Genomic DNA, 24,393 nt, shown 5'->3' on the forward strand with positions numbered 1-24,393 from the left:
TAAGGATCAGATTTTATGATTGGGCAATATAGATTTTTCCAGATGGATGAGCTAGAGAAAGCATCCCAGAATGTGGGATCAAGATGGCTGAAGACTCTGCCTTTGAAAGTATGCAAATGAGACTCGAGTCAGGAGAGTTGAGCGTGCACATTGGCATTAGCGCTGGAGGAGTTTGCAAAGGGAAGGGTGAAGCCTTGAAGGGATTTATAAATGAGAACAAGAATTTTGAATTAAGTCTGGAATCATTTGCTGGCAACGGAGTTTGGACAAATTGTAATTTATTTATTTCTTATCTTGTGAAATGGTGCACAGATGTGTCACCAGGAAACTTAAACATTGAATTGCATGGTGTATGAAGGATTTACAGGCTTCATTGCAAGGTTAAAATTCATTCATGACTAGCTGGGTATTTTGATTATTTGGGATGAACTTGGGGCAACTACAATCTTTATATTTTGGATGTTTCTTTACAGCTTCAAAGAGCAGCTTTTAGAAGACTTCAAAATATATTTTTAAAAAGGGATTAAAAGATGGACTCCACTTCTGTTGCCTTTGGGTAGTGCAGAACTGATATGATTGCCATGGGAACAGTTAAGGCTGTTACTATGATCGCATTGTTTCCTCAACCACCCCCAGGGAAACCAGATGACCTTTATGATGTAAATGCTGCAGTCTTCTGATAAACAGAAAACCTCCATACCTAACACAAATTGGCTTCATTTTTTTCTGTGTATTATTTTACCACCTTGGTTCACACATTTACTTAAGTTCCTGTTTGTTTTATTTTAACACAGTCATTACCTGTTTAAAATAAATAGGTTAACAACTGGATTAAAATAACAGCAATTTAACACAAAGGGGGAAAAATTCAGTTGGTTTGTGTCTCCTGTTAGCGCCTTAATATGGCGCTAATGGGGCGCAAAGCAACTAGCGCCTGTGTGCGGCGATGTTTGCGCCGCTCGTGAAATTAACTAGACATTTTGCAGCGGCGCTAAACACTACCGTCACGATCTCCTGCGCTGGCCGATCATGACGTCAGTCGAGTGTGCAATGCCCCGGTAGCGCCCCAGACCTGATATTGAGTGGCGCCCCCTGCCTTACCGCCTGCTGCTAGCAACGACAGGTTAAGGGGAGCGTTTTGCAGTCAGGAAGGGACTGGGGGAGCGCTATTTAAAGGCAACCGCTTCCTGCCTTTTTTTGTTGGTGACATTTTTGCACCACGCATTCTGAGAGAGACAGAGAGAGACTTCTGGAGAGATTCAATGCTGTGTGAAGGAGTTTTGGGTACTGAGCAGCACTTTGGAGGTTCATTTTGATTTGCCCTTCCTTGTATTGATTTAGAAGAAACTGTGGGGGCTGCACTCTGAGCTCTTTCCATGGGCCTCTCGATTGTTCTTTCCAGCAAATTTGATGTACAGGTCTCTCCAGGCCGAGATTCAGGGCTGCAATAAGAAGGATGTGGATGGAGAGCAAGATCGACCCTCCCCTTTAAGAACTGGCCGGCGCCATTGTGTCTGTGTTCCATTGCTGACTGACATCACATGAGCTTCGCCAGCGCTCTGAGGTAGCGCCTTGCTCCTCGGCCTTTTTGTCTTAAGACAGGTGTGGAGCACCTGAGTTATAGCGCTCCAATCACCTCCAGGGGTGATAAAAGCCAAGTTTGCAGTCGGAGGCGATAATTATTGCCGGGCGCTGATCTTTGCACCCGGTCGATAATTGTGCCCCAAATTGGGCGATACTGAATTTCTCCCTCAAATGCTTTAAGCAAGGCATTAAAAATAGTGCACACAGGAAATTACACCACAAGGTGTGTTTACAATTTTTTCCTTAAAGTTTGCTTTACCTTCCCACAGCGCTGAGCTTATTGTGTACTAACAGTACATTTCCAAATTCCACTGCTTTTTCTTTATTTCATTTTTTCTGCTCATCGAGGTGTGGGATGTTAATCTCTCATCACTGCTGTTCTCGTATGGCTTAGGGTATGCCATTGTTTCCTTGAAAAAAGAAAGACTTGCATTTATATAGCACCTTTCACGACCTCAGTGTAGTGTATGTACCTTTAAGAAAGAACGACTTTTACAGCTCCTGTATACTGTAGTACCGGCAGTGACCACACCTGTATATAAGCCGTGAGCATGCCTCTACCCCCAGTCTTGAGACTACCCTACTCCAGTAAATACCTGTTGATTGTTAAGTTACAGCATCCGTGTGGTTATTGAAAAACATCATACTCTCAGAATCACGGATCTAACAGTGGCGACGAGTGTCGATTCGAATCTACCTGCAACTCTGCATTTCCCTTCGAGGATTCGCTCCGGGAGGGCGGTGGAAGAAAGTCAGGCCTGAAACACGGGCGTCGACCATGAGCAACCGCCCAGTCATTCGGCAGAGAGTGAACATCGCAGGGGAGGCTGTGGAGAGCCGGGCTTGGTTCCCCAGCCACGACGATCAGCAACAGACTGACGACAGGTACAGCGCAGACCCTACCCGGACAGCGGCGGCTGGAGCCGACCGACGGCAGAGAAAAAGCCGAGCAGCGTCGACGGGGTAAGATAGAGGGTGAAGCATACAGGGTGCAGCCGGGGGTTGAAAACCGAGCGGCGTCGAGGAAAAACAAAACGGAGAGAGAGAGGGTAAAGCAGCAGCCGGGTTCAGGACCGAGCGGCGGAAAAGGGAAAGGCGCACAAAAAAAACAAAACGCGCAGAGCACAGCCAGGGCTCAAGGGCTGAACAGTGTCTGCGGGGAGAGTGCAGGAGACGCCATTGAGCCGCTGAGAAGAAGGAAGAGCGCGGGAGACGCCATTTTTAGAAGCTGCAGCGGAGAAGAAGGGCGAGCGCGGGAAGAAAGGAAAGCGCGGGAGATGCCATTTTGTGCCAGCGGAGAAGAAGGGAAAGCGCGGGAGACACCATTTTTGACAGTTAAATCACACCCAGGGATGCCGAAGAGTGGCAGTATCTCTACGTTTGACAATGAAGTCGAAGATTGGGCGACATATGTGGAACGTATTGAGGTGTACTGCAGGGCGAATGAAGTGCCAGATGCTAGGAAAGCACTGGTTTTGTTAAATTCCATGGGTGCAAAACCTTATGGGTTACTGCGAAACCTAATAACCCCAGAGAAGCCTGTGAAAAAGAATTTCGAAAGCATAGTAGAAATCCTACAGGACCACTTAAACCCCGCACCGCTGCTGATAGCAGAACAATTTAAGTTCCATAAAAGGAACCAACACAAAGACAAAAGCAATGCTGAGTACTTATCGGAACTGCGCAAGCTATCGAAACACTGCCAGTTTGGAGTGGGACTAGCAGATACATTAAGGGACAAGTTTGTGTGTGGGCTTCAAAGTGAAGGAACCCAGAAACGGCTTCCATCAGAAAAGGATCTTACGCTGGACAAGGCTTTCAGTATGGCAGTATCACATGAAGCAGCCGCAAGGGGCGCTGCAGAGATACAACGGAGACCGCAAGAATATGGCACCAATGAAATGTCCTGTGGAACAGGGAAGTGTTATCGCTGCGGCAGAACAACACACGACCAGAAGGATTGTTGGTTCAAGGACCAAGTGTGCAGACAGTGTGGAAAAGCAGGACACATAGCAAGAGTCTGCAGGTCTGGGAAGAAAACCAACAGCAAGAAATCTCCACAGGAGAAGTACAAAAAGGTACACAAGGTGATGGACAGTAGTTCAGACGAACAGAAAAGTGACACAGACTCCGGAAGCAAGGAGATGGGTTGTCTGAAACTAAATGAGGTAACCAAAATGGAGGATCACCAGACTATCTGGGTTAAACTCAAGATAGACGGAGTCCAAGTGAAAATGGAATTGGACACAGGATCAGCCCTAACAGTCATAAACCAAAGAGACTACAGGCGGCTATTTTCACATATACCCTTGAAAGCTACAGAGATTGTCTTGAAGACGTACACGGGGCAAAAAGTCTACCGCAAAGGAAAAATAAGGGTGAAAGTGATATACAAAGGCCAGGAAATACCTAAAATGGACTTATATGTATTGTCAGATGGAGGACCACTACTGCTAGGACGTGAATGGATCCAGAAGATACAATTAGATTGGCATTCCATTCAGGCACTGAAGGTTGAGGCCAAAAAAGATGACGACATCATACCTGGACGACTGTCAAAAATGCTAACTGACGCAGAAGAAGTGTTCCAGGAGGGACTAGGAACACTAAAAGGCATAACAGCAACGATTAAAATAGAGGAAAATGCAAGCCCAAAGTTTCTTAAGACCAGACCGGTGCCTTATGCGATCAGACCAGCCGTCGAAGCAGAGCTGGAAGGGTTGGAACGTTCAGTAGTACTGACCAAAGTAGACTGGAGCGAATGGGCTACACCCATCGTTCCTGTAATGAAGAGGTCATTGAGTAATACGCCTGGGGAACCAAAGAAGGTCCGCATCTGTGGGGATTTTAAGGTGACAGTGAACCCAGTCCTTCACACGGTACAATATCCGCTTCCACGAATTGAGGATATTTTCACCTCGCTATCTGGAGGTAAACGCTTCACCAAAATTGATCTAGCCCAGGCGTACTTGCAAATGGAGGTAGAAGAAGCCTCGAAACAATACCTCACGATCAACACTCATAAAGGTCTCTATCAATACAATCGGCTGGTGTTCGGGGTAGCATCGGCTCCAGCTATTTGGCAAAGGGCGATGGATCAAGTCCTGCAAGGGATTCCAGGGACCCAGTGTTATTTGGACGACATCCTGGTCACGGGTGAAAATGACAGTGATCACCTCGCCAACTTGGAGAAGGTGCACACCAGATTAAAGGAGTATGGGCTACAAGCTAATCGCCACAAGTGCAAGTTTTTCCAGAAGCAGACCTCGTATTGTGGCCACGTCATCGATGAAGAGGGGTTACATAAGTCCCCTGAAAAGACTGAGGCAGTAGTCAAGGCTCCAGCACTGGAAAATGTGTCACAACTGAGGTCGTTCCTCGGGCTGGTAAACTACTATCATAAGTTCTTACCAAATGTGACCATGGTATTACACCCACTGAACACCCTACTGCAAACAGGGGTACCATGGAAGTGGAATGACGAACGTAGACGAGCTTTCCAGAAGTGTAAAGAATTGATCACATCAAAAGAGGTGTTGGCCCATTTCAACCCAGCACTACCAATTCGTTTGGCATCTGATGCATCACCCTATGGTATTGGAGCGGTGCTGTCGCGCAAATTCCCAGACGGATTGGACAGGCCAGTAGCCTTTGCGTCTCGGTCACTAACCTCAGCCGAGCGCAACTATGCCCAGATTGACAGGGAGGCCCTCAGCCTAGTATGGGGAGTACAAAAATTCAACCACTATCTGCATGGGCAGAAGTTCACCTTGCTGACTGACCACCAACAACTTGTCTCCATCTTTAATCCTAAGAAGGGCGTGCCAGTGATGACTGCACAACGGTTACAAAGATGGTCCCTGTTTCTAGGGGTGAATCAATATGAAATAGAATATAAAGGCACGAAACAGCATGGAAACGCTGATGGGCTATCATGCCTGCCACTGCCTACTGTGGAGGAAGCACCAGCAGTGGACCCTATCGAGATATTTTATTCGTCAATAATTGAACGATTGCCAGTAATGAACGCGGATATAGAGAAGGAGACCCGCAATGATCCGACGCTGTCTCGGGTATATGATTTGATGGTGAGGGGATGGCCAACACATGGCAACTCACTGTTGCCAGCATTCTCATCCAGAAGAGAACAGCTGTCAGTATGCCAGGGGACAGTGATGTGTGGATCCAGAGTGGTGATTCCACCTAAGTTAAGGGAGAGAGTGCTAAATGAGCTTCATGAAGGTCATCTGGGGGGAGTGAAAATGAAAAGCCTTGCTAGGGCTTATGTGTGGTGGCTGGGAATCGATCAACAAATCGAAGACCTAGCTAAGAGCTGCTTAGGATGCCAGAAGGTCCAAAATGCACCACCACATGCCCCTCTACACCCATGGGAGTGGCCCTCCTCTCCATGGCAACGGGTGCATATTGATTTCGCCGGTCCATTCATGGACTCAATGTTCTTAATAGCAGTGGATGCTCATTCGAATTGGCCTGAGGTGATCAAAATGTCCTCAACCACTACAGAGAAAACGATTGCAGTCCTACGGACCATATTTGCCAGGAATGGCTTGCCAGAGCAGATTTGCTCTGATAATGGACCACAGTTTGTGTCCGAAGAGTTTCGAAAATTTATGAGAAGGAATGGGGTAAGGCATTACACATCCGCCCCGTGTCATCCAGCCACAAATGGATTGGCTGAGAGGTTCGTACAAACCTTTAAGAAGGCGATAAAAGCCATGTGCGACGATGAAATTCCACTACAGCATAAGGTGGACAATTTCTTATTAGCCTACCGAAACGCGACACATGCAGTTATCAACCAGACCCCGGCCATGATGTTCTTTAACCGAAGGTTGAGATCTCATCTGGACTTGCTCAGACCAAATGTGCGAAGAAATGTTGAGGATAAACAATTCCAGCACATCAATGAGAAGCCGACAAGGAGCTTCAACGTAGGACAACCAGTCTTGGCCCGTGACTACCGAACAGAGAAATGGCAACCCGGAATGATCTGCACAAGGCAGGGGCCATTAATGTACACAGTGGATGTCGGGGAGAACATTGTGAGATGCCACGTCGATCAGATCTTAGCGTCACAGGAACGAGTCAACCCCATGTCTCGCATACCTGGGGATGAACCCGACATACCGGTAGCATCTACCTCTGAACCAGTAGCAGTGGAAACCGATGAACTAACCGATGAAAAGGGTCCAGAATCGCCTCTGCACCAAGAACAAGAACCTCAGGAAAAGCGCTATCCCGAAAGGATCAGGAAGCCGCCCCAAAGACTGAATCTATAAATGGACTATTGTTGTTTAATGTACATGTTAAAGTGTTAGTTGTTATTTGAATATTATGGGTACTGCTAATCTAAAAGGGGAGGAATTGTAGTGTATGTACCTTTAAGAGAGGACTACTTTTACAGCTCCTGTATACTGTAGTACCGGCAGTGACCACACCTGTATATAAGCCATGAGCATGCCTCTGTACCCCCAGTCTTGAGACTACCCTACTCCAGTAGATACCTGTTGATTGTTAAGTTACAGCATCCGTGTGGTTATTGAAAAACATCATACTCTCAGAATCGCGGATCTAACACTCAGGACGTCCCAAAGCGCTTTACAGCCAATTCAGTCCTTTTGAAGTGTCGTCACTGTTGTAATCTAGGTTTCATTTGGATAGCAATTCTTTGACTAGTTGTGCGCCCAGAGCTAAGAGGTAAGAAGGACCTTTAATGTCCCAATTTTCACATTACGCCTTGCAACTGGTACATCATTTGGTGGATTTGTAGTTAGAAAGTTATGATTTGATAAACGGTATCTGATAGTGGGTACATGACAGATAAAACTGTGGTATGGGTCTTATAGGCCACTGGGGAAGCATAATCACTCTAGTTACCAAGGAAATGGGTTCCTTTATTGCATATTATGGGGGTGATTTTCATTCAGAAGTCGGGAAGGAGGCGGGCCTACAACTTTCGGGGTTGTAGTCCCGCCTCTATCGAGATGCAGCCAATCCATGTGATTTTAACTTGATTGTACTTGTTGAACCCGCTCAGCGGGCTCAGCAGGCCAATTAAGGGCCACCCGGCAACAGGTGACATCACAGACTGAAATTTCATCCGTCAAGACGTTTTGACAGATGAAATATCAGTGTTTCACAGCTGTTTGAAGCTGTCAAACACTGACAGTCTTACTTCTAACCTGAGTCCTTCTACACAGACACAGTTAGAAATCTCACTGGCACAGAAAGCTGCAGGTTGTCACTTTTGACAGATTGCAGCCATTCTGCTTTCTGTGCTGGTTAGATGATGGACTCCCAAAACCTAGAGGAAGGAAGGCTGTAAAGGTAAGTACAGGTAATTTAAACTTCTTTACACACTTTAGACACACCAAACACACTTACCTTTGCACTCATGCACCCATCACTCACCTGAACACCGACATCTCGACCCCTCCAAGTCCTTCAACCCGACGGCCCGACTCCTCTAACTTGGCGTGGTTTGGCGCCATCGGGAATCCCACACTTCAAGCTTTAAAATAGGGGTTAGGCTAAAAACTACCTGTTAACTACCTGTTAACAGGCAGTTAATTGGCACTAATCCCTTCCCGCCTCGGGTAGGCGGGTCCCAGTGTGGGGCTGGTACCCGCCTCCTTTGAAACTTACATGGAGGTGGGTTGGGGGCGGGATGGTGTCGGGACCCCCGAATTCGGGACTTTAACCCCCTGAATGCCTCCAATCCTGACTCCACGGGTCAATGAAAATCGACCCCATGCCTCTCCTTTCAGATCCCTAGAGAAATGAATATGTTGTACACTTACTCCCAAATTAGTGAGGAAATTGACACAAAAATAAAGAGTATTTAAAAATACCCCAAGGTCCAGGGAATATAACAGAATACTGACATGAATAACCTGAAGATATGGGGGTGATTTTATTGAAGTATTCAAAATTCTAAAGGGTATACACAAGATAAATGTCATGTTTAACATGGGCAGAGATTCTACAAGAGGAAAATATAACCTCAAACTTAGAAGAGGGATGATGCAGTTTAGGTTTGTCTACAGAGAGGATGGTAAATGTATGGAATAGACTACAATTGGTTAAATACCTGGCACAAAATTGATAGAAGGTACAGTATGATATATTTCCTAGACACTGGGACCAGCCAAATGGCCTGCAGTGGTATTTTCCTATGTAACCCACCCTGAAAAAAACCTTGGTTAAATGGATACATCAGATGCATAACTCTTCTCCCAAATAAACACAAATAAACGATCTGTCCCCAAACCACCAGAGAAAGAGATACTTATACTCAAAGTCACTAGAACACCAGATGTATCAAATGTGTATCCACTGGGGCACCACACAAATAGCATGTAGTCTTCTTAATTCAAAGTTGCTTATCTTAAATTATCTGTTCATTTGCAATGAAATTGTTCAAAATGCCTCCTATGCTGCATTATTAAACCTTTGATGGAAGGTATGAGAGATATCATGGTTTGAACTACTGGATAATTCTAATTTTTTTAAATAAAAAAATGACCTTGAATTATCAGGAGTTACTGTAAAACAGGTTTTGTTCACAGAAAAATAAACAGCAAAATGTCTGACTGTGCAGATGTTACATGAACAATGTCTCATGGGAAGCGTTCCTGTATTTTGAATGGAATAAAGGATTATTTCCATTATAACAAAAACTTAGAACTATACTTGTATGAAAATAACTATAATTAGATTTTAGGTTTCTATTTTTCCCACTTTTGGTGTTTATTTCAGGCCAGATTTGGGCATTATCGTTCTTCTTAAATGCTTAAAAATTGTTGTTCTCAATACTAAATCAAAAATCAGTACTAATAACAGGGTTTGAAATTACATGGAGTCACAGTCTTTGTGGCTGTTTTTATGTCTAAATTGTTAAAGTAATGCTAATATTAACTCTTGTTTTGTAACAACAAAACTGTTAATTAATTATTACATTTTACAAGTCATTTCACGTATTAATTCACTAAAGAAAATATTCAAACATACAAAGACCTGAGAATCTCCCAAAGGGGTGTGGAAATTTTATTTGTAACAGTTAGTTTTGTTTTTAGTCAATATTCTCCACTTTTCTTAGTGTTAATTTCATAAAGACAGTTTGAAATTTTTGCCCCCGTGTTGCTTAATCGACAGTTTTCACTTTAAATTGGGTTCCTGAATCTCCAACAATAATTACCAAATTATCAACTGTAACATCAAACACTGGGGGGACGGGGATGGCACACAGTTGCTACATAGGTGGGATAATTTGTGCAATTTCTGATTTCTAAAAGGAAGTTTTTCCCCACGAAGGGTAGTATGGTTGAGCAATAAATTACCAGCGAGGCCATTGAAGCAAATGGTAAAAATGGAAGATCAGAAAGATAAGTACAGATAAGAGAAGCCTTTCGACCCATCTAGCTCATCCTTTTGTAGAAACCTATGGTTTCCTTATCATAGTGTCTAACTGACTCCTGAATTACTCCAGTGTTTTTGCCTGTATTACCCTATCTGGAAGACCATTCGAGGTATTAATCATGCTGTGCTTCATGACACCAGTTCTGAACCCGCCCTTTACCAGTTTGTACTTCTGTTGCCACAGTCGTTTCTTAAATTAAAGCAGTGCTCTGGATTAATCCATTTTATTCCACTCAGTGGGATATAAAGTCATCCTGGGTGGTAGAGCAAAACAGGTGATAGGGAATCAGCAGCCCGTTTTGAACTCTGTCCAATTTTCTTCTCCATTGAATTTATACCCCAGTATCTATTACACCTTTATTAAGGTCCCCTTTCAATTATCTCATTCCAAGGCTAAACTTCCTGAGATTTTCTAATCCTTGCTCATAACTCAGTCCTTTGACACTAGAGATCACCCTTCTCTGCACTACCTCCAGGACTTGATATTCCCCTTTTGCCGTGGTGATCAGAACTGACATCACTGCTCAGGGTGTGGCCTGACCAGAGGTTTTTTTAAATTCATTCATGGGATGTGGACGTCGCTGGCAATGCCAGCATTTATTGTCCATCCCTAATTGCCCTTGAGAAAGTGGTGGTGAGCTGCCTTCTTGAACCGCTGCAGTCCGTGTGGTGAAGGTACTCCCACAGTGCTGTTAGGGAGGGAGTTCCAGGATTTTGACCCAGCGACGATGAAGGGACGGCGATATACTTCTAAGTCAGGATGGTGTGTCACTTGGAGGGGAACTTGGAGGTGGTGGTGTTCCCATGTGCCTGTTGCCCTTGTCCTTCTAGGTGGTAGAGGTCGCAGGTTTGGGCGGTGCTGCTGAAGAAACCTTGGCGAGTTGCTGCTGTGCATCTTGTAGATGGTTCACACTGCAGCCATGGTGGAGGGAGTGAATGTTTAAGGTGGTGGATGGGGTGCTAATCAAGCGGGCTGCTTTGTCTTCGATGGGTGTCGAACTTCTTGAGTGTTGTTGGAACTGCACTCATCCAGGCAAGTGGAGAGTATTCCATTACACTCTTGACTTGTACCTTGTAGATGGTGGAAAGGCTTTGGGGAGTCAGGAGATGAGACACTTGCCACAGAATACCCAGCCTCTGACCTGCTCTTGTTGCCACAGTATTTATGTGGCTGGTCCAGTTAAGTTTCTGGTCAATGGTGACCCCCCAGGGTGTTGATGGTGGGGGATTCAGCAATGGTAATGTCATTGAATGTCAAGGGGCAGTGGTTAGACGCTCACTAGTTGTAGATAGTCATTGCCTGCCACTTGTGTAGCGGGAATGTTACCTGCCACTTATCAGCCCAAGCCTGAATGTCGTTCAGGTCTTGCTGCATATGGACATGGACTGTTTCATTATCTGAGGAATTGCGAATGGCACTGAACACTGTATGCTCATCAGCAAACATCCCCACTTCTGACCTTATGATAGAGGGAAGGTCATTGATGAAGTAGCTGAAGATGGTTGGGCATACAGCTTCAGCATGATGGCCTCAGACTTATACTCTACTGATTTAACAATAGACAATTGGATGCACTTCCAAAGTGAGAATGGATTGAAGATATGGTGAAACAGCATTGATCTATGAAATAGTGATCGGCATTGTGTGCCCAGTGGCTGCCTGATGGCTATATCCTGCTGTGAAAAATTCTTGGGGTAGAAATTAGCCTGTATCCAGTTTTGGGCGAGAAGGTGGTGACATAGCCACAATAGGTAGTCATATCTGGAGGCCTGAGCCCAGCCTGAAATGGAGTCTCGGGCCTCATGTAAAAAATCTGGGCGAGCTGACAGTGGCTGTCATGCCTCCACAGGCAGCTCACTCTTCTGCACGAACGAGCTTCAGGCCACCTGCCTCGCCAGCAGTGGCCTTAGGTGAGTGCTGGGATCGGGAGGGGACAGGAGGCAGACAGCTGGAGAGGGGCAGATCTCGACCGGCAGTGGATGTGAGGAGTGCTATGGAGCCAGGAGGAACACCACTCCTAGCTCCACATGAATTTTTCTTTAATTTACTAAAACTCACCTTTTTGGTGGTGGCTAGTTCCTAGGCTGCAATCCAGGTCAGGTGAAGCTGAGCAGAACAGGCCTGGCACCTGCTCCACTCCTCGGGACCCCAACATCCTGAGAGCTCCTAAAACAGCTGTTTGGTTCCTCATTTATGTAAATATGGCTTGTTTTGAAAAATGGCCCAACCTAATTTCAAGTTGGATGTTTTTCAGGCATCCTTGTTGGTCCCCGACATTAGGCCTCATTGTAGGTAAAATGATTCTGGCAACTAGGTCCAATTTCTATCTCTGTATTTATTAATGGTAGAATAGGATTGAATTGGACTAGATTGAATAGGTTACTGATATAACACTTCCAGGACCTTCCTAGCACTTCAATATTAGACAATCCCTCAGGGTTAGTAAGTCACAAGCACCAACCAATTTTGTATAATTTTTCATACTTTCTTTTTCTTTGATATATCTGTATGTAAAAAGAAAAAGATTAGTAAAGGCAAATGTAAGTCCCTTACAGTCAGAAATGGGAGAATTTATAATGGGGAACAAGGAAATGGCAGAGCAATTAAACAAATACTTTGGTTCTGTCTTCACGGAAGAGGACACAAATAACTTCCCAGAAGTGCTAGTGAGAATGAGGAATTAAAGGAAATTAGAATTAGTAAAAAAAATAGTGCTGGAGAAATTAATGGGACTGAAAGCCGATAAATCCCTAGGGCCTGATAATCTGCATCTCAGAGTACTAAAAGAGGTAGCCATGGAAATAGTGGGTGCATTGGTTGTCATCTTCCAAAATTCTATAGATTATGGAACAGTTCCTGCAGATTGGAGGGTGGCAAATGTAACCCCGCTATTTAAAAAAGGAGGGAGAGAGAAAACAGGGAACTACAGACCAGTTAGCCTAACATCAGTAGTAGGGAAAATGCTAGAGTCTATTATAAAGGATGTGATAACAGGACACTTAGAAAATATCAATGGGATTAGACAAAGACAACATGGATTTATGAAAGGGAAATCGTGTTTGACAAACCTACTCGAGTTTTTTGAGGATGTAACTGGTAGAATAGATAAGGGAGAACCAGTGGATGTGGTGTATTTGGATTTTCAGAAGGCCTTTGATAAAGTTCCACATAAGAGGTTAGTGTGCAAAATTAAACCACATGGGATTGGGGGTAATATACTGGCATGGATTGAAAATTGGTTAACAGACAGGAAACAGAGAATAGGAATAAATGGGTCTTTTTTTGGGGTGGCAGGCGGTGACTAGTGGGGTACCGCAGGGATCAGTGCTTGGGCCCCAGCTATTCACAATATATATCAAAGATTTGGATAAGGGAACCAAATGTAATATTTCCATTTTGCTGATGACACGAAACTAGGTGGGATTATGAGTTGTGAGGAGGATGCAAGAGGCTTCAAGGTGATTTAGACAAGTTGAGTGAGCGGGCAAATACATGGCAGATGCAGTATAACGTGGATAAATGTGAAGTTATCCACTTCGGTAGGAGGATTTGAGTACAGGAGCAAGGATGTCTTACTCCAGTTATACAAGGCCTTGGTGAGACCACACCTGGAGTACTTTGTGCAGTTTTAGTCTCCTTACCTAAGAAAGGATATACTTGCCATAGAGGGAGTGCAGCGAAGGTTCCCCAGACTGATTCCTGGGATGGCAGGACTGTCGTATGAGAAGCGATTGGGTCGACTAGGCCTGTATTCACTAGAGTTTAGAAGAATGAGAGGGGATCTCATTGAAATGTATAAAATTCTGACGGGGCTAGACAGACTGGATGCAGGGAGGATGTTTCCCCTGGCTGGGGGGTCTAGAACGAGGGGTCACAGTCTCAGGATACAGGGTAAGCCATTTAGGACTGAGAATGAGGAGAAATTTCTTCACTCAGAGGGTGGTGAACTGGTGGAATTCTCTACCACAGAAGGCTGTGGAGGCCAAGTCACTGAATATATTTAAGAAGAAGATAGATAGATTTCTAGACACAAAAGGCATCAAGGGGTATGGGGAGAGAGCAGAAATATGGTATTGAGATAGAGGATTGGCCATGATCATATTGAAAGGCGGAGCAGGCTCGAAGTACCGAACGGCCTACTCCTGCTCCTATTTTTCTATGTTTCTATGTTATTGCAGCCTTATAAGAGTTAAATCTATTTAAACATATATATTTAAAACCTTTACTTTTACAAGTAATGTGACCCGTCAAGAACTCTGAACTCTTGCTTACAACTCCATCCTCTCCCCAACTGCTCAATCAAGTTTCACCAGATGGTGCACAACATCGGTGTTGTAAGCACAATCTCATTTTCTTTCCATCACCAAAATGTCTGACTTCTACCTCTGCAGAGTTGCTTACCATTGCCCCTGTCTCATCCCTCCATAACGCAAAACCTTATCTCTGTTTCATTACCTCAAAACCCGACTTTATTGTCCCTCTCTGTCAGCCTCTCAAGCTCCAACTTGTCCAAAGCTCCACTGCCAACATTCTGTCCTGTACTAGGTCTTATTCACCTATCACCTCTTTACTCAGTGACCTCCACAGGCTCCATCTCCCAATACACCAAATTCAAACCTTTGTTTACAAGTTTTCCATGGCATAACCACACGGTAACTTTGCAACCTCCTCAAGCCCTACGTCCCAGCCAGCTCCCTACAATCTTCTAACTTTGGGCTTCTGTTTATCCTCTTGCTGGTATTCTTTGCTTGGTGACAGAGCTTTCACTCTCTGGATTTTACCCCCCACTAAACCTCTTTGCCCTGCTGCTTCCTTCCTCGCTTTTAAAAATCTTTTCAAAACCTATCTTTTAGATCATGCCTGCAGCCAACTCTTCTAAATCCTCTACTGCTAAGTTCATCTCTCTCCTATGAGAAATGCTTTAGGATATTTTATTATTGGTTAGCGCGTTCGCAATCGGTTAGCGCATTCGGCTGTTAACCGAAAGGTTGGTGGTTCGAGCCCACCCAGGAACAGCCAGGATTTTGAAACCTATAAAATTCTTTGAAACCTATAAAATTCTGTCAGGTCTGGACAGACTAGATGCAGAAAGGATGTTTCTGATGGCTGGGGAGTCCAGAACCAGGGATCATAGTCTAAGGATAAGGGGTAAGCCATTTAGGACTGAAATGAGGAGGAATTTCTTCACCCAGAGAGTGCTGAACCCGTGGAATTCTCTGCCACAGAGGGCGGTGGAGGCCAGTTCATTAAATATATTCAAGAAAGAGTTGGATATATTTCTTAAGGCTAAAGGGATCAAGGGATATGGGGAGAAGGCAGGGACAGGGTACTGAATTTGGATGATCAGCCATGATCTCATTGAATGGCGGAGCAGGCTCGAAGGGCCGAATGGCCTACTCCTGCTCCTATCTTCTTTTTTCTATGTTTAATCACTTAATACAAATACAAGTTGTTATTTGAGAGATGTATTTTTATATTTTAAGGGTGACGATGTTCTGGACAGGAGCTCCGAGTTGATCTACTCTGGGGAAATGACATGGATTTACCAGCCTTATGGACGGAACCAGCAGAGGACCTTCTTCCTATTTGACCATCAATTGGTGATGTGTAAAAAGGTAAGACAATTTGGCTGTGGATCCTCTATATTTGTTGTTATCTGGTTGATGTGAGATCTTAAGATAGGTTTGAATAAAGAAGACTCTTTGATCATTTGATCTCACCCTTTCAAAATATCAGACCTACCACCTTCCCATTACAGCATCTAGTTAGCTGATATCAGCTGGGGCAACAGCTGAAATGCTACAATTGGCTTCAGTGTCTATCAGCTCAGGAGGCATAAAAAATGTCCAGCGCTCCTGCTTTCTGTCCATTGACACCTGCTGATGAATGACTGCCTGGGTGAGGTGACTGGTATTTGAGGGACTGTGCCCAAGGAAGAGTCTCTGTCTTCAGGAGAAAAGGGGAGGAAATTGGGGAAAAAAGAACAATATGAACTACAAATTATCAGAGCGCATCACTAGAAAATCTGCAAAATATAGAAGTTTGAAATCCTTGTTTAAAAATTCAGGAAATATTAACCTAGAAATGTGTTGTCATCTCCCAAATCAGTGCCCATCTTTCGTGTAACTCACTGTTTGAATCTCTCCAAGTTTCTGTCCCTGCTACAGCACCAAAACAGCCCAATCCAAATTCACGAATGGCATCCTCTGTAACTGTGACAGTGGTGCATTGCAACAGTGGTGCTTCTTGTCTTCCTTGACCTCTGCAGCCTTTGAGTCAATTTACTACTGGCCTCCTAATGGTCAGCAGGCCCCACAATCTTGGTCAGTGTGCTGATGGGTATAAAAATAGCAGACCATTGCTCAACGGTCATAAATTCTGCTTCAGTACTGCTCCCGCAGTGGCCCAGTAACAGTATCAAAGTGCCAAAAAAACCATGTCAAATTGATTTTCCCCTATCCTTCTCTGGAAGTGCTAGTTCTTCCTGCGGTATGGTTCCACAGACACCAGTGAATCTCCAGCCTGCTTCCCAAGTGGTCACTCTTCATTTGTGAGCCTAGACAGTGAGTGTTGGCAGACTTTGAAGGGCATCACAGCCACGCCTGCTCACATCTTCATCTGATGTCTATACATGCTCACTTTCCAGCAGGGGTAACTGGATAGCAATCAGGAGTGGTTCATTTCTTCCCCCTCTCTAACTCAGGGGTGCAGATACCAATTGCACCACGTCAACTGATGCCCAAGTTGGGATCTGCACAGACCTGGCATCAAAACCGGAACTTTATGAATTGTATGTAAAGAAATATCTTGCAAAAGGTATATGCAAAGTACTTTACATAATAGAATGGCTAGCCTCAGCTGAATTCTAGAAGAATCTGCAGTTGGATATCATAGGATAAAATTACAATCGGATATCATAGGATAAAATTACAATCATTGAAACTATTGTGTGAACGCTTGATATACTCATGTTATACTCTTCTTTCTGCTATTTTAATGAAGGTCTTATCCCATTTATTTAAATTTTTAATTTTAAGCAGGTTAACATCTCCATTAAAATAGCAAAGAGAGCGATGTAATATGCATATTAAGCATTTATATGATAAAATTGCCAAACACAATTTCTGCCCAGTATTCTCTGCTTGCTCTACAAGTGCCTTGGGACCTTTCACTATGTTAAGAGCACTTTATAAATACGAGTTGTTGTTATTGTTGCTCTGCCATGATTTCCCCTGCCTCGGTGGGACTGGTGCAGCCGGTGTCGGTGGCGGGTCCTGACCCCGCTGCTGACTCCAGCCCGCTCTGTAGAATGATTTTACCGTGATTGGGCTTGTTAAGCCCACCCAGCGTGTTTGCCTGACAATTGAAGGAAGCTGATCTGATGACGTCACTTGATGACGCGTCATCAGCCAGTTTCCTTAAAGGGACCATGCGCAAATTGATTTTGACAGTTGTGCTGTCAGTGTTCTACAGCATTGAGGTGCCACAAACACTGACAAGCACGGCACAAAGGTGCACGGCTGCACCCAGGCTCTCCCATGACGGGTCACAGCATGCAGGGAGGTTCTCTTCCCTTCCCATGGGCGGAAGAGACTTCCTCAGGAGATCAAAGCAGCCTGGTTGCACATTGCACAGGAGGACACAAGCAGGGATGTCATTAGGAAGACCAGGCTGCAGTGGCGCAAACCTTTCAATGATCTCAGTAGATCACAAAACGTTACTGCAAAGCCACACTCAACCTCATCCTGCTGTGCCACTCATCACATCCCCATCACTCTGCCTTCCCTACCCTACTCCTCCACATCCTTACTCACACCAACTTACCTTGCACCTCCACCCATCCCTCTCTATCTACATTATCACTTCCCCATCTCACTAACCACCCCTCACACTCGCCCTCATCCTAGTCCAGTCATACCAACTAGCAGCACACAAGGGTAGGCACTTGGGTGTTTCAGCCAATTTTCATGTGAAGTTTCTGTTAATGTGCTGTCAAACATTGAAATTTTTATTTTCAACACTTTGCGTTCTTGGACAGATTTGTGTGCACCTTTGTAAGTGGCTTAGTGAGTTGTAGTGAATTGTAAGACATAATGGTACCCCTGCAATTGTGATGAGTGTGAAAGGAATGGCTTGGGCATTGTAGGGGTGCTTTATGGTGCTGGTGTGGGGTGGTGCCAACCCGGTGAATCATGTGGCAGCCAGGGTGTACAGCGTCAAGTGAAGTAAATCTGGCCATGGTGAGGCCATCCCTGGCCTCCCGGGCAGCAATGTGGTCGGGTGCTGATGCCTTGTGTCCTGTGCAGCATCAGATGATTGCAGAGAAGGTTGGTGTTGTTGTTGGTGCTGCTGGTGTGCCTAGTGCTGCTTGTGTTGGAGCTGATTGTGGTGGTATTCTGAGGAGCAAGGTGAGATAGTTTCAAGGGCATTGATGCTGATTTAATAGATGGCAGGTGACATTGAGATGACAGAAGCGATCTGTCAATGGTGAGTGAGGTTGTTCCAATGAGGTGAAACTGAATACAGAGTTTACTCCAAACACTTGCAAACGGCATAAAGTTCCATCTGTCTTCCAAATGCAGTAAGCAACAGCTTCTGAGCTTGGAAAGTGGACAGCTGTGAGGTGGGAGCTTTTATAGCACATTTGCAGCTGTCAAGTAAAGAGATCATTTCATGGTAACACAACTCCTGACCTCCTTACCCGACATGATCCCCGAGCAGCGTGGACCCCATGGGCAACCTCATAAAATTTAAAGGTAAGCTCAAAATACTCTTTAAGTGGTTCTTAATAAGGTCATAATGACATAAATTGCCTCCCCCACCACTGCATGTTGGGTCTGTTCAGCGTTGACAGACCCGACATCTGGGAAAGATGCATGGGGGTTAACAGCGTGTTCCCGACCCGCTGCCAAAAATTTTTTTTCCCACCCAACCTGCCACGAAAAAATTCCCCCCATGACACACATCAGCTTTTCATCTGGCCACCCTTAACAATTGTCAATGAGAGATGCCAAACCTTTTCTTAGGTGTGAATTTGAGGTAAAACACAGCGTTGGAACTAGGATAAACATCTTTGCTCAGTCCAAACCCGAACTAGGATGGGGCATCTAAAAGTGGACTGTGTGCACACACATATTCAGAATCAAACTGTTTTTCTGTTGAACTTGTTTCACACGTGCACCTTTTGAAAAATACATTTCTCATACTTGACAAAATTGGACTGTTCAGTATAAAACTAAATGGGTAGTTATCCTAGTCAGAACAACCATTAATTGTTTGACTTTTTATAATATCAGCTGGATTCAAGTTAAAGCTCTGCATAGACCTCTACCAGTTTGGCAAAATCATTAGAATCAGAATAGAATTGAAGCAATCATTGAAGCGGCATTATGTATAACTACTGGGAAAGAATTCAAGGTTGTTGACATTGCTGATGTAGAAAGAAAAGCGAAGAGATCACACATCTGTATCAATGAAGAAGGCCTTTCAGGCCACCTTAATCCTCCAGAACAACCCTACACTCCCTCCCATTGCTGCATCTAGTTTTTCCTTAAATCATTCCAGGGATTTTGCCTCCACCACTCTGCCCAGAAGACCATTCCAAGTGTTGAGCCCTCTTTCTGTGAAGAAGAACCTCCTGATATCATTTGCGGATGATACCAAATTGGGGGGTGATAGTCAATACTGAGGAGGACTGCAACAAATTACAGGAGGGCATTAATAAACTTGCAGAATGGGCATATAATTGGTAAATGAAGTTCAAAACAGATAAATGTGAGGTATTACATTTTGGTAGCAAGAATAGGGTGGTCACTTATTACTTGGAGGATGTGAGTCTGGGTGGGGTAGAGGAAAAGGGGGATCTCGGAGTACAAATACACAAATCATTAAAAGTTGCATGGCCATAAAAAAAGCAAACCAAGCACTAGGGTTTATTTCTAGAGGGATAGAATTGAAAAGTAGGGAAGTTATGCTAAACCTGTATCAAACCTTGGTTAGACCAAACTTAGAGCATAGATTGAGCATCCCAAATCCGGAGATCGGGAATGTTCCGGAATCCGGACTCCGGGACGATTGGTGGCAGGGGTCCAGAATCTGTAAAATGTTCAGGAATCTGGACACCCTGAGGGAGGCTTACCAAAAACCGGAAATAGCGCAACCTGGGCCCAGGCATTTCCGGACTCGGCACATATTTCTGATGTTCAAAGTCCGGAAATATCGCAACCTGGGCTTGGGCGTTTCCAGACTTCGGACATCAGAAACACGTTCCAAAGTCTGGAAAAACCCAAAAACCGAGGTCCCGAGGTTGCCGGATTCGGGACGCTCAACCTGTACTGCATACAGTTCTGTTTGCCATATAAAAAGGATATAGAGGCACTGGAGAGGGTGCAGAGAAGATTTACAAGGATGATACCAGAAATATGAGGGTATACATATCAGGAAAGAATTAACAGTCTGGGTATCTTTTCTCTTGAAAAAAGGCTGAGGGGTGACCTAATAGAGGTCTTTAAAATTATGAAAGGTTTTGATAGAGTGGATACAGAGAGAATGTTTCCACTTGTGGGGAAGAGCATAACTAGTCACCAAGAAATCAAATAGGGAATTCAAAGGCTTTTGATAAGGTCCCGCATAAGAGATTAGCGTGTAAAGTTAAGGCAAATGGGATTGGGGGCAAGGTATTGACTTGGATAGAGAACTGGTTGGCAGACAGAAAGCAAAGAGTTGGAATAAATGGGTCTTTTTCCGAGTGGCAGGCAGTGACTAGTGGGGTACCGCAGGGATCGGTCCTTGGACCCCAGCTATTCACAATATATATTAATGACCTAGACAAGGGAACTAGATGTAATATCTCCAAATTTGCAGATGACACAAAGCTGGGTGGGCATGTGTGCTGTGAGGAGGATGCCGAGAAACTCCAGGATGATTTGGACAGGTTGGGTGATTGGGCAAAAGCATGGCAGATGCAATATAACGTGGATAAATGTGAGGTTATCCACTTTGGTGTCAAAAACAGGAAGGCAGATTATTATCTGAATGGCAATAGATTGGGAGAAGAGAAAGTGCAATGAGACCTGGGTGTCTTTGTGCACCAGTCGCTGAAGGTAAGCATGCAGGTGCAGCAGGCGGTTAAGAAGGCAAATGGTATGTTGGCCTTCGTAGCGAGAGGGTTTGAGTACAGGAACAAGGATGTCTTGCTGCAGTTGTACAGGGCCTTGGTGAGACCACATCTTGAGTATTGTGTGCAGTTTTGGTCGCCTTATCTGAGGAAGGATGTTCTTGCCATGGAAGGAGTTCAGTGAAGATTTACCAGGCTGATACCTGGGATGGCAGGAATGACGTATGAGGAGAGATTGGGACGATTGGGCTTGTACGCGCTGGAGTTTTGAAGAATGAGAGGGGATCTCATTGAAACTTAGAAAATTCTGACAGGACTGGACAGACTAGATGCAGGAAGGATGTTCCCGATGGTCGGGGAGCCTGTAGGGGGTTGGCGTGCGCCCAGTCAGCTTCACCTCTGACTGTCTTTGAGCGGTTCGACTCGCTCCCACACCCCTGGGTTCTAGACACCTGACTTAGGTACAGGCGGCAATACAGAAAATCGAGTAGACAAGTGGTTTGGTGCAAGAAAACCAGAATTTTATTAAAAGCAGAATAAAACACAACCTTAGGAGAATTACTGGTATAGTTACAGGCGTAAACAATTACACTTATATGGGAATGGGGAACACATGGCACATCGAGGGAAAACAACTACATTAACAATGCCCTTATCCTTATCCCACCCCCTATATCTAACTAGATTAAGCTATGAGGGGCCAGGAATTCATGCTCACCAATCCGAAACCTGTTGCTTTAACTGGTGGGGTTTTGAGGTCCGCTCTTGCTGTCCTTTGTGGTATCCCGTCGCCACTTGGTCTCAGGGCGCGGCGCTGAAGTTGTTTATGCGAAGCACCCTCCTATTCCTCAGCTAACGTCGTCGTCGAGTCGCGATGGGTCTTCTTCTTCTTCCTCGGGCGGTCGTCGACGGTATTGCTGCAGTTGGGGGTCGGTTGGCGGTCTTTACCGTCTAATGATTTTGCTACCCAAGCTTCGAACACCAGTTTATTCTTAAACTGGGCTCTGACTCTGGGGTTTTACTGTCCATGCATGAAATGCCAACTTATTCTTCAAACGCCAGCTTATAACTAGGCGTTTGTCCCCCAACGCGTCTTTCCGCTGCCCTTCTCTGCCCTTATCGGTTTACCGTATTCTTCATCTCGTCTCGTCTCGTCTCGCCCGTTTGTGGCCTGTGTGTCCTGTGTGCTTTTGAATCGGGTCCATTCTCCTCCTGCATTTGGCCCCGGTTTAATGGGCGTCCTTTGTGTTGAGCGGCGCGGGGAGCGAGAAGAGAGCCCGCCACGAGGCCAGGGCACGAGAACGAGAGGCAGGAGCAAGAGCTAAGGGCAAGAGCCAAGAGATAAGAGAGCGATCGCCACTGATGGGCCTACAATTATACCCGGTTCTTCATTCCTTATCTGCGCGCCAAATCAGGTCAGTCCTTTGTCTAACTTTTGGCGGGCTCGTTTAAAATGATTACAGCCATTTACTTTAACGACTTCTGGAGTGATTGTCTCCGTGTTTAATGGCCTTGATGTCCTGGTTGTTTGTCATTTATAAAACTTAATTGTCCCCATCCTGCCTTGATGGCTACTGTGAGCTGTTACCGATTAAATATGCAGAAACCTAATGGCCTCGATTTAGGCCCATTCTAGCCTGATCTGTTTCAAGGCGAATGAATGCATATTCTGTGTTTGCTTTAGCTGTCTGGCTCCACAAAGTCTCTTCACAGATTCCTGCATTTTAAGTTTCGTTTCAGGGCCTGCCTGTTTGCAGGGCCTTGCTTTTAAAATCCTGTCGGTTTTGATCACGAGGCTACAGAAGCCATTTTGGGTACCCTGTTTTTAATAACTTGTCCATACAGGGTCCCTTTATCCATAATTTTGGGGAATGCGGGAACTTTGAGAACCCTACACTCCTCCTGTTGATACTAAACTCGCTTTAAGTATCATCTGGACAAGGTGAGCAAAATTTGCGACCCTCCTTAGTCAATCTTCAATTACCTATCTAAGATACCCACGACACATGCACTTCCCATTCTGCCAAAATGTAGTGTGCCTAAGCATACATAGAATAATTACAGTTGTTTACACACACCCAAGCATGGAGGGGGTCCAACACCCCTGCACCACTTGGTACACATACATCTTTATTAAAACAACACATCGAAAATCTTTATTAAAAACAACAAAACACAAAAAACAACAATCTTTAATCAGAAATACAAAAAAATTCAAACAGGTGTATCTCCCTCCACCTTAACATAATGTTCCTTCCAGGTCCTCTGGTTTCGGAATTCTAGTTTTTGACCTTTTCCCTTGCACTGAGTGCATACTAGGTACAATACTATCCCCAGCTGGCAAACCCTGAGGATGTGGGAAGCCAGTCTAATCCACGAAGGGACCTCTATATTATTGAAAATGTCCCACCAGGGTGGGATCACATGTCCAATATCTTAGCCCCTATCTCTACCATTTTCTGCTCTAACGTGTAGAAATGTTTCTGCGAGACTATAACTGCTTTGAGTATTTTGGTAAGGTGTTCTGGGAGAGGGGAGATTTCGTAGCCGAAACACGCTACATACTTTTGCAGGTTGGTAAAATTCTCCTTTACAGTGAGGTGAACAGTGGAGGGTTCAGGAATGGGGACAATTCGTTCCTGGGCCACTTGAACTTCTGCCTTGGGTTTAAAACAGAAACTGCTGTCACTAGGTAGGCCTCGGAAGCTAGCCGGAGTTGACACGGGCTTAATGCATTCTCAAACGGATGGAGGGCTGCGAGGTGTTTGTTGCTGATCCAGGAGGGGACTAAACCCTGTTTTAAATCCTCCAGATTACTGCGGCCCTCGCCCAGCAACCACGCTCCGTACAGCACGCACACCTTGTTCTGCGCAACCTGGTCAGAAGCATTTCTGTCCTCTCGTATGAGGGCATTTACAGTCTTTGCGTGCTTCTCCAGCTCCGCTATAATTTCCTTTAAATGGACCGTAATGGCCTGGTCCTCATGTAACTCCAAGCTTACTACTTTGTTTTCATCCATTAATATCTTCCTTAACTGTTTTTAAGCCGTTTACCTGGGTCTGCAGCTCTATGTCATCCAGACTGTTGATGACAGAGGACTCTGTGTTGAACGCAGTAAAAACATCATTCCATACTCCCCTTCTTTGTCTCCCTGTATTACCAAAGTACTCGCGGTGTGTGGTGTACAGTTCGGTTTTGTCTACATTAGCAAAATCGAACTCGTAAAACTTTCTAAACATGTCCTTTAACAGGG

At 44.9% G+C, this 24,393-nt stretch overlaps 1 protein-coding gene across 5 annotated transcripts in view; it reads left to right on the top strand.

Annotated features, from left to right (window-relative positions):
• Positions 1-24,393, top strand: part of arhgef9a (Cdc42 guanine nucleotide exchange factor (GEF) 9a) — a 327,654-nt gene that overhangs the window by 200,386 nt on the left and 102,875 nt on the right. For all 5 annotated transcript variants that reach the window (XM_085999087.1, XM_085999095.1, XM_085999121.1 and 2 more), the window contains one exon: positions 15,508-15,639. In XM_085999087.1, the coding sequence (XP_085855213.1) occupies positions 15,508-15,639 (132 nt within the window). The remainder of the gene's footprint in view (positions 1-15,507; positions 15,640-24,393) is intronic.

This window comes from Somniosus microcephalus, chromosome 1, assembly GCF_052327205.1.
Source record: "Somniosus microcephalus isolate GS21.2 chromosome 1, FLI_Smic_1.0, whole genome shotgun sequence".
NCBI classification, from domain to species: domain Eukaryota; kingdom Metazoa; phylum Chordata; class Chondrichthyes; order Squaliformes; family Somniosidae; genus Somniosus; species Somniosus microcephalus.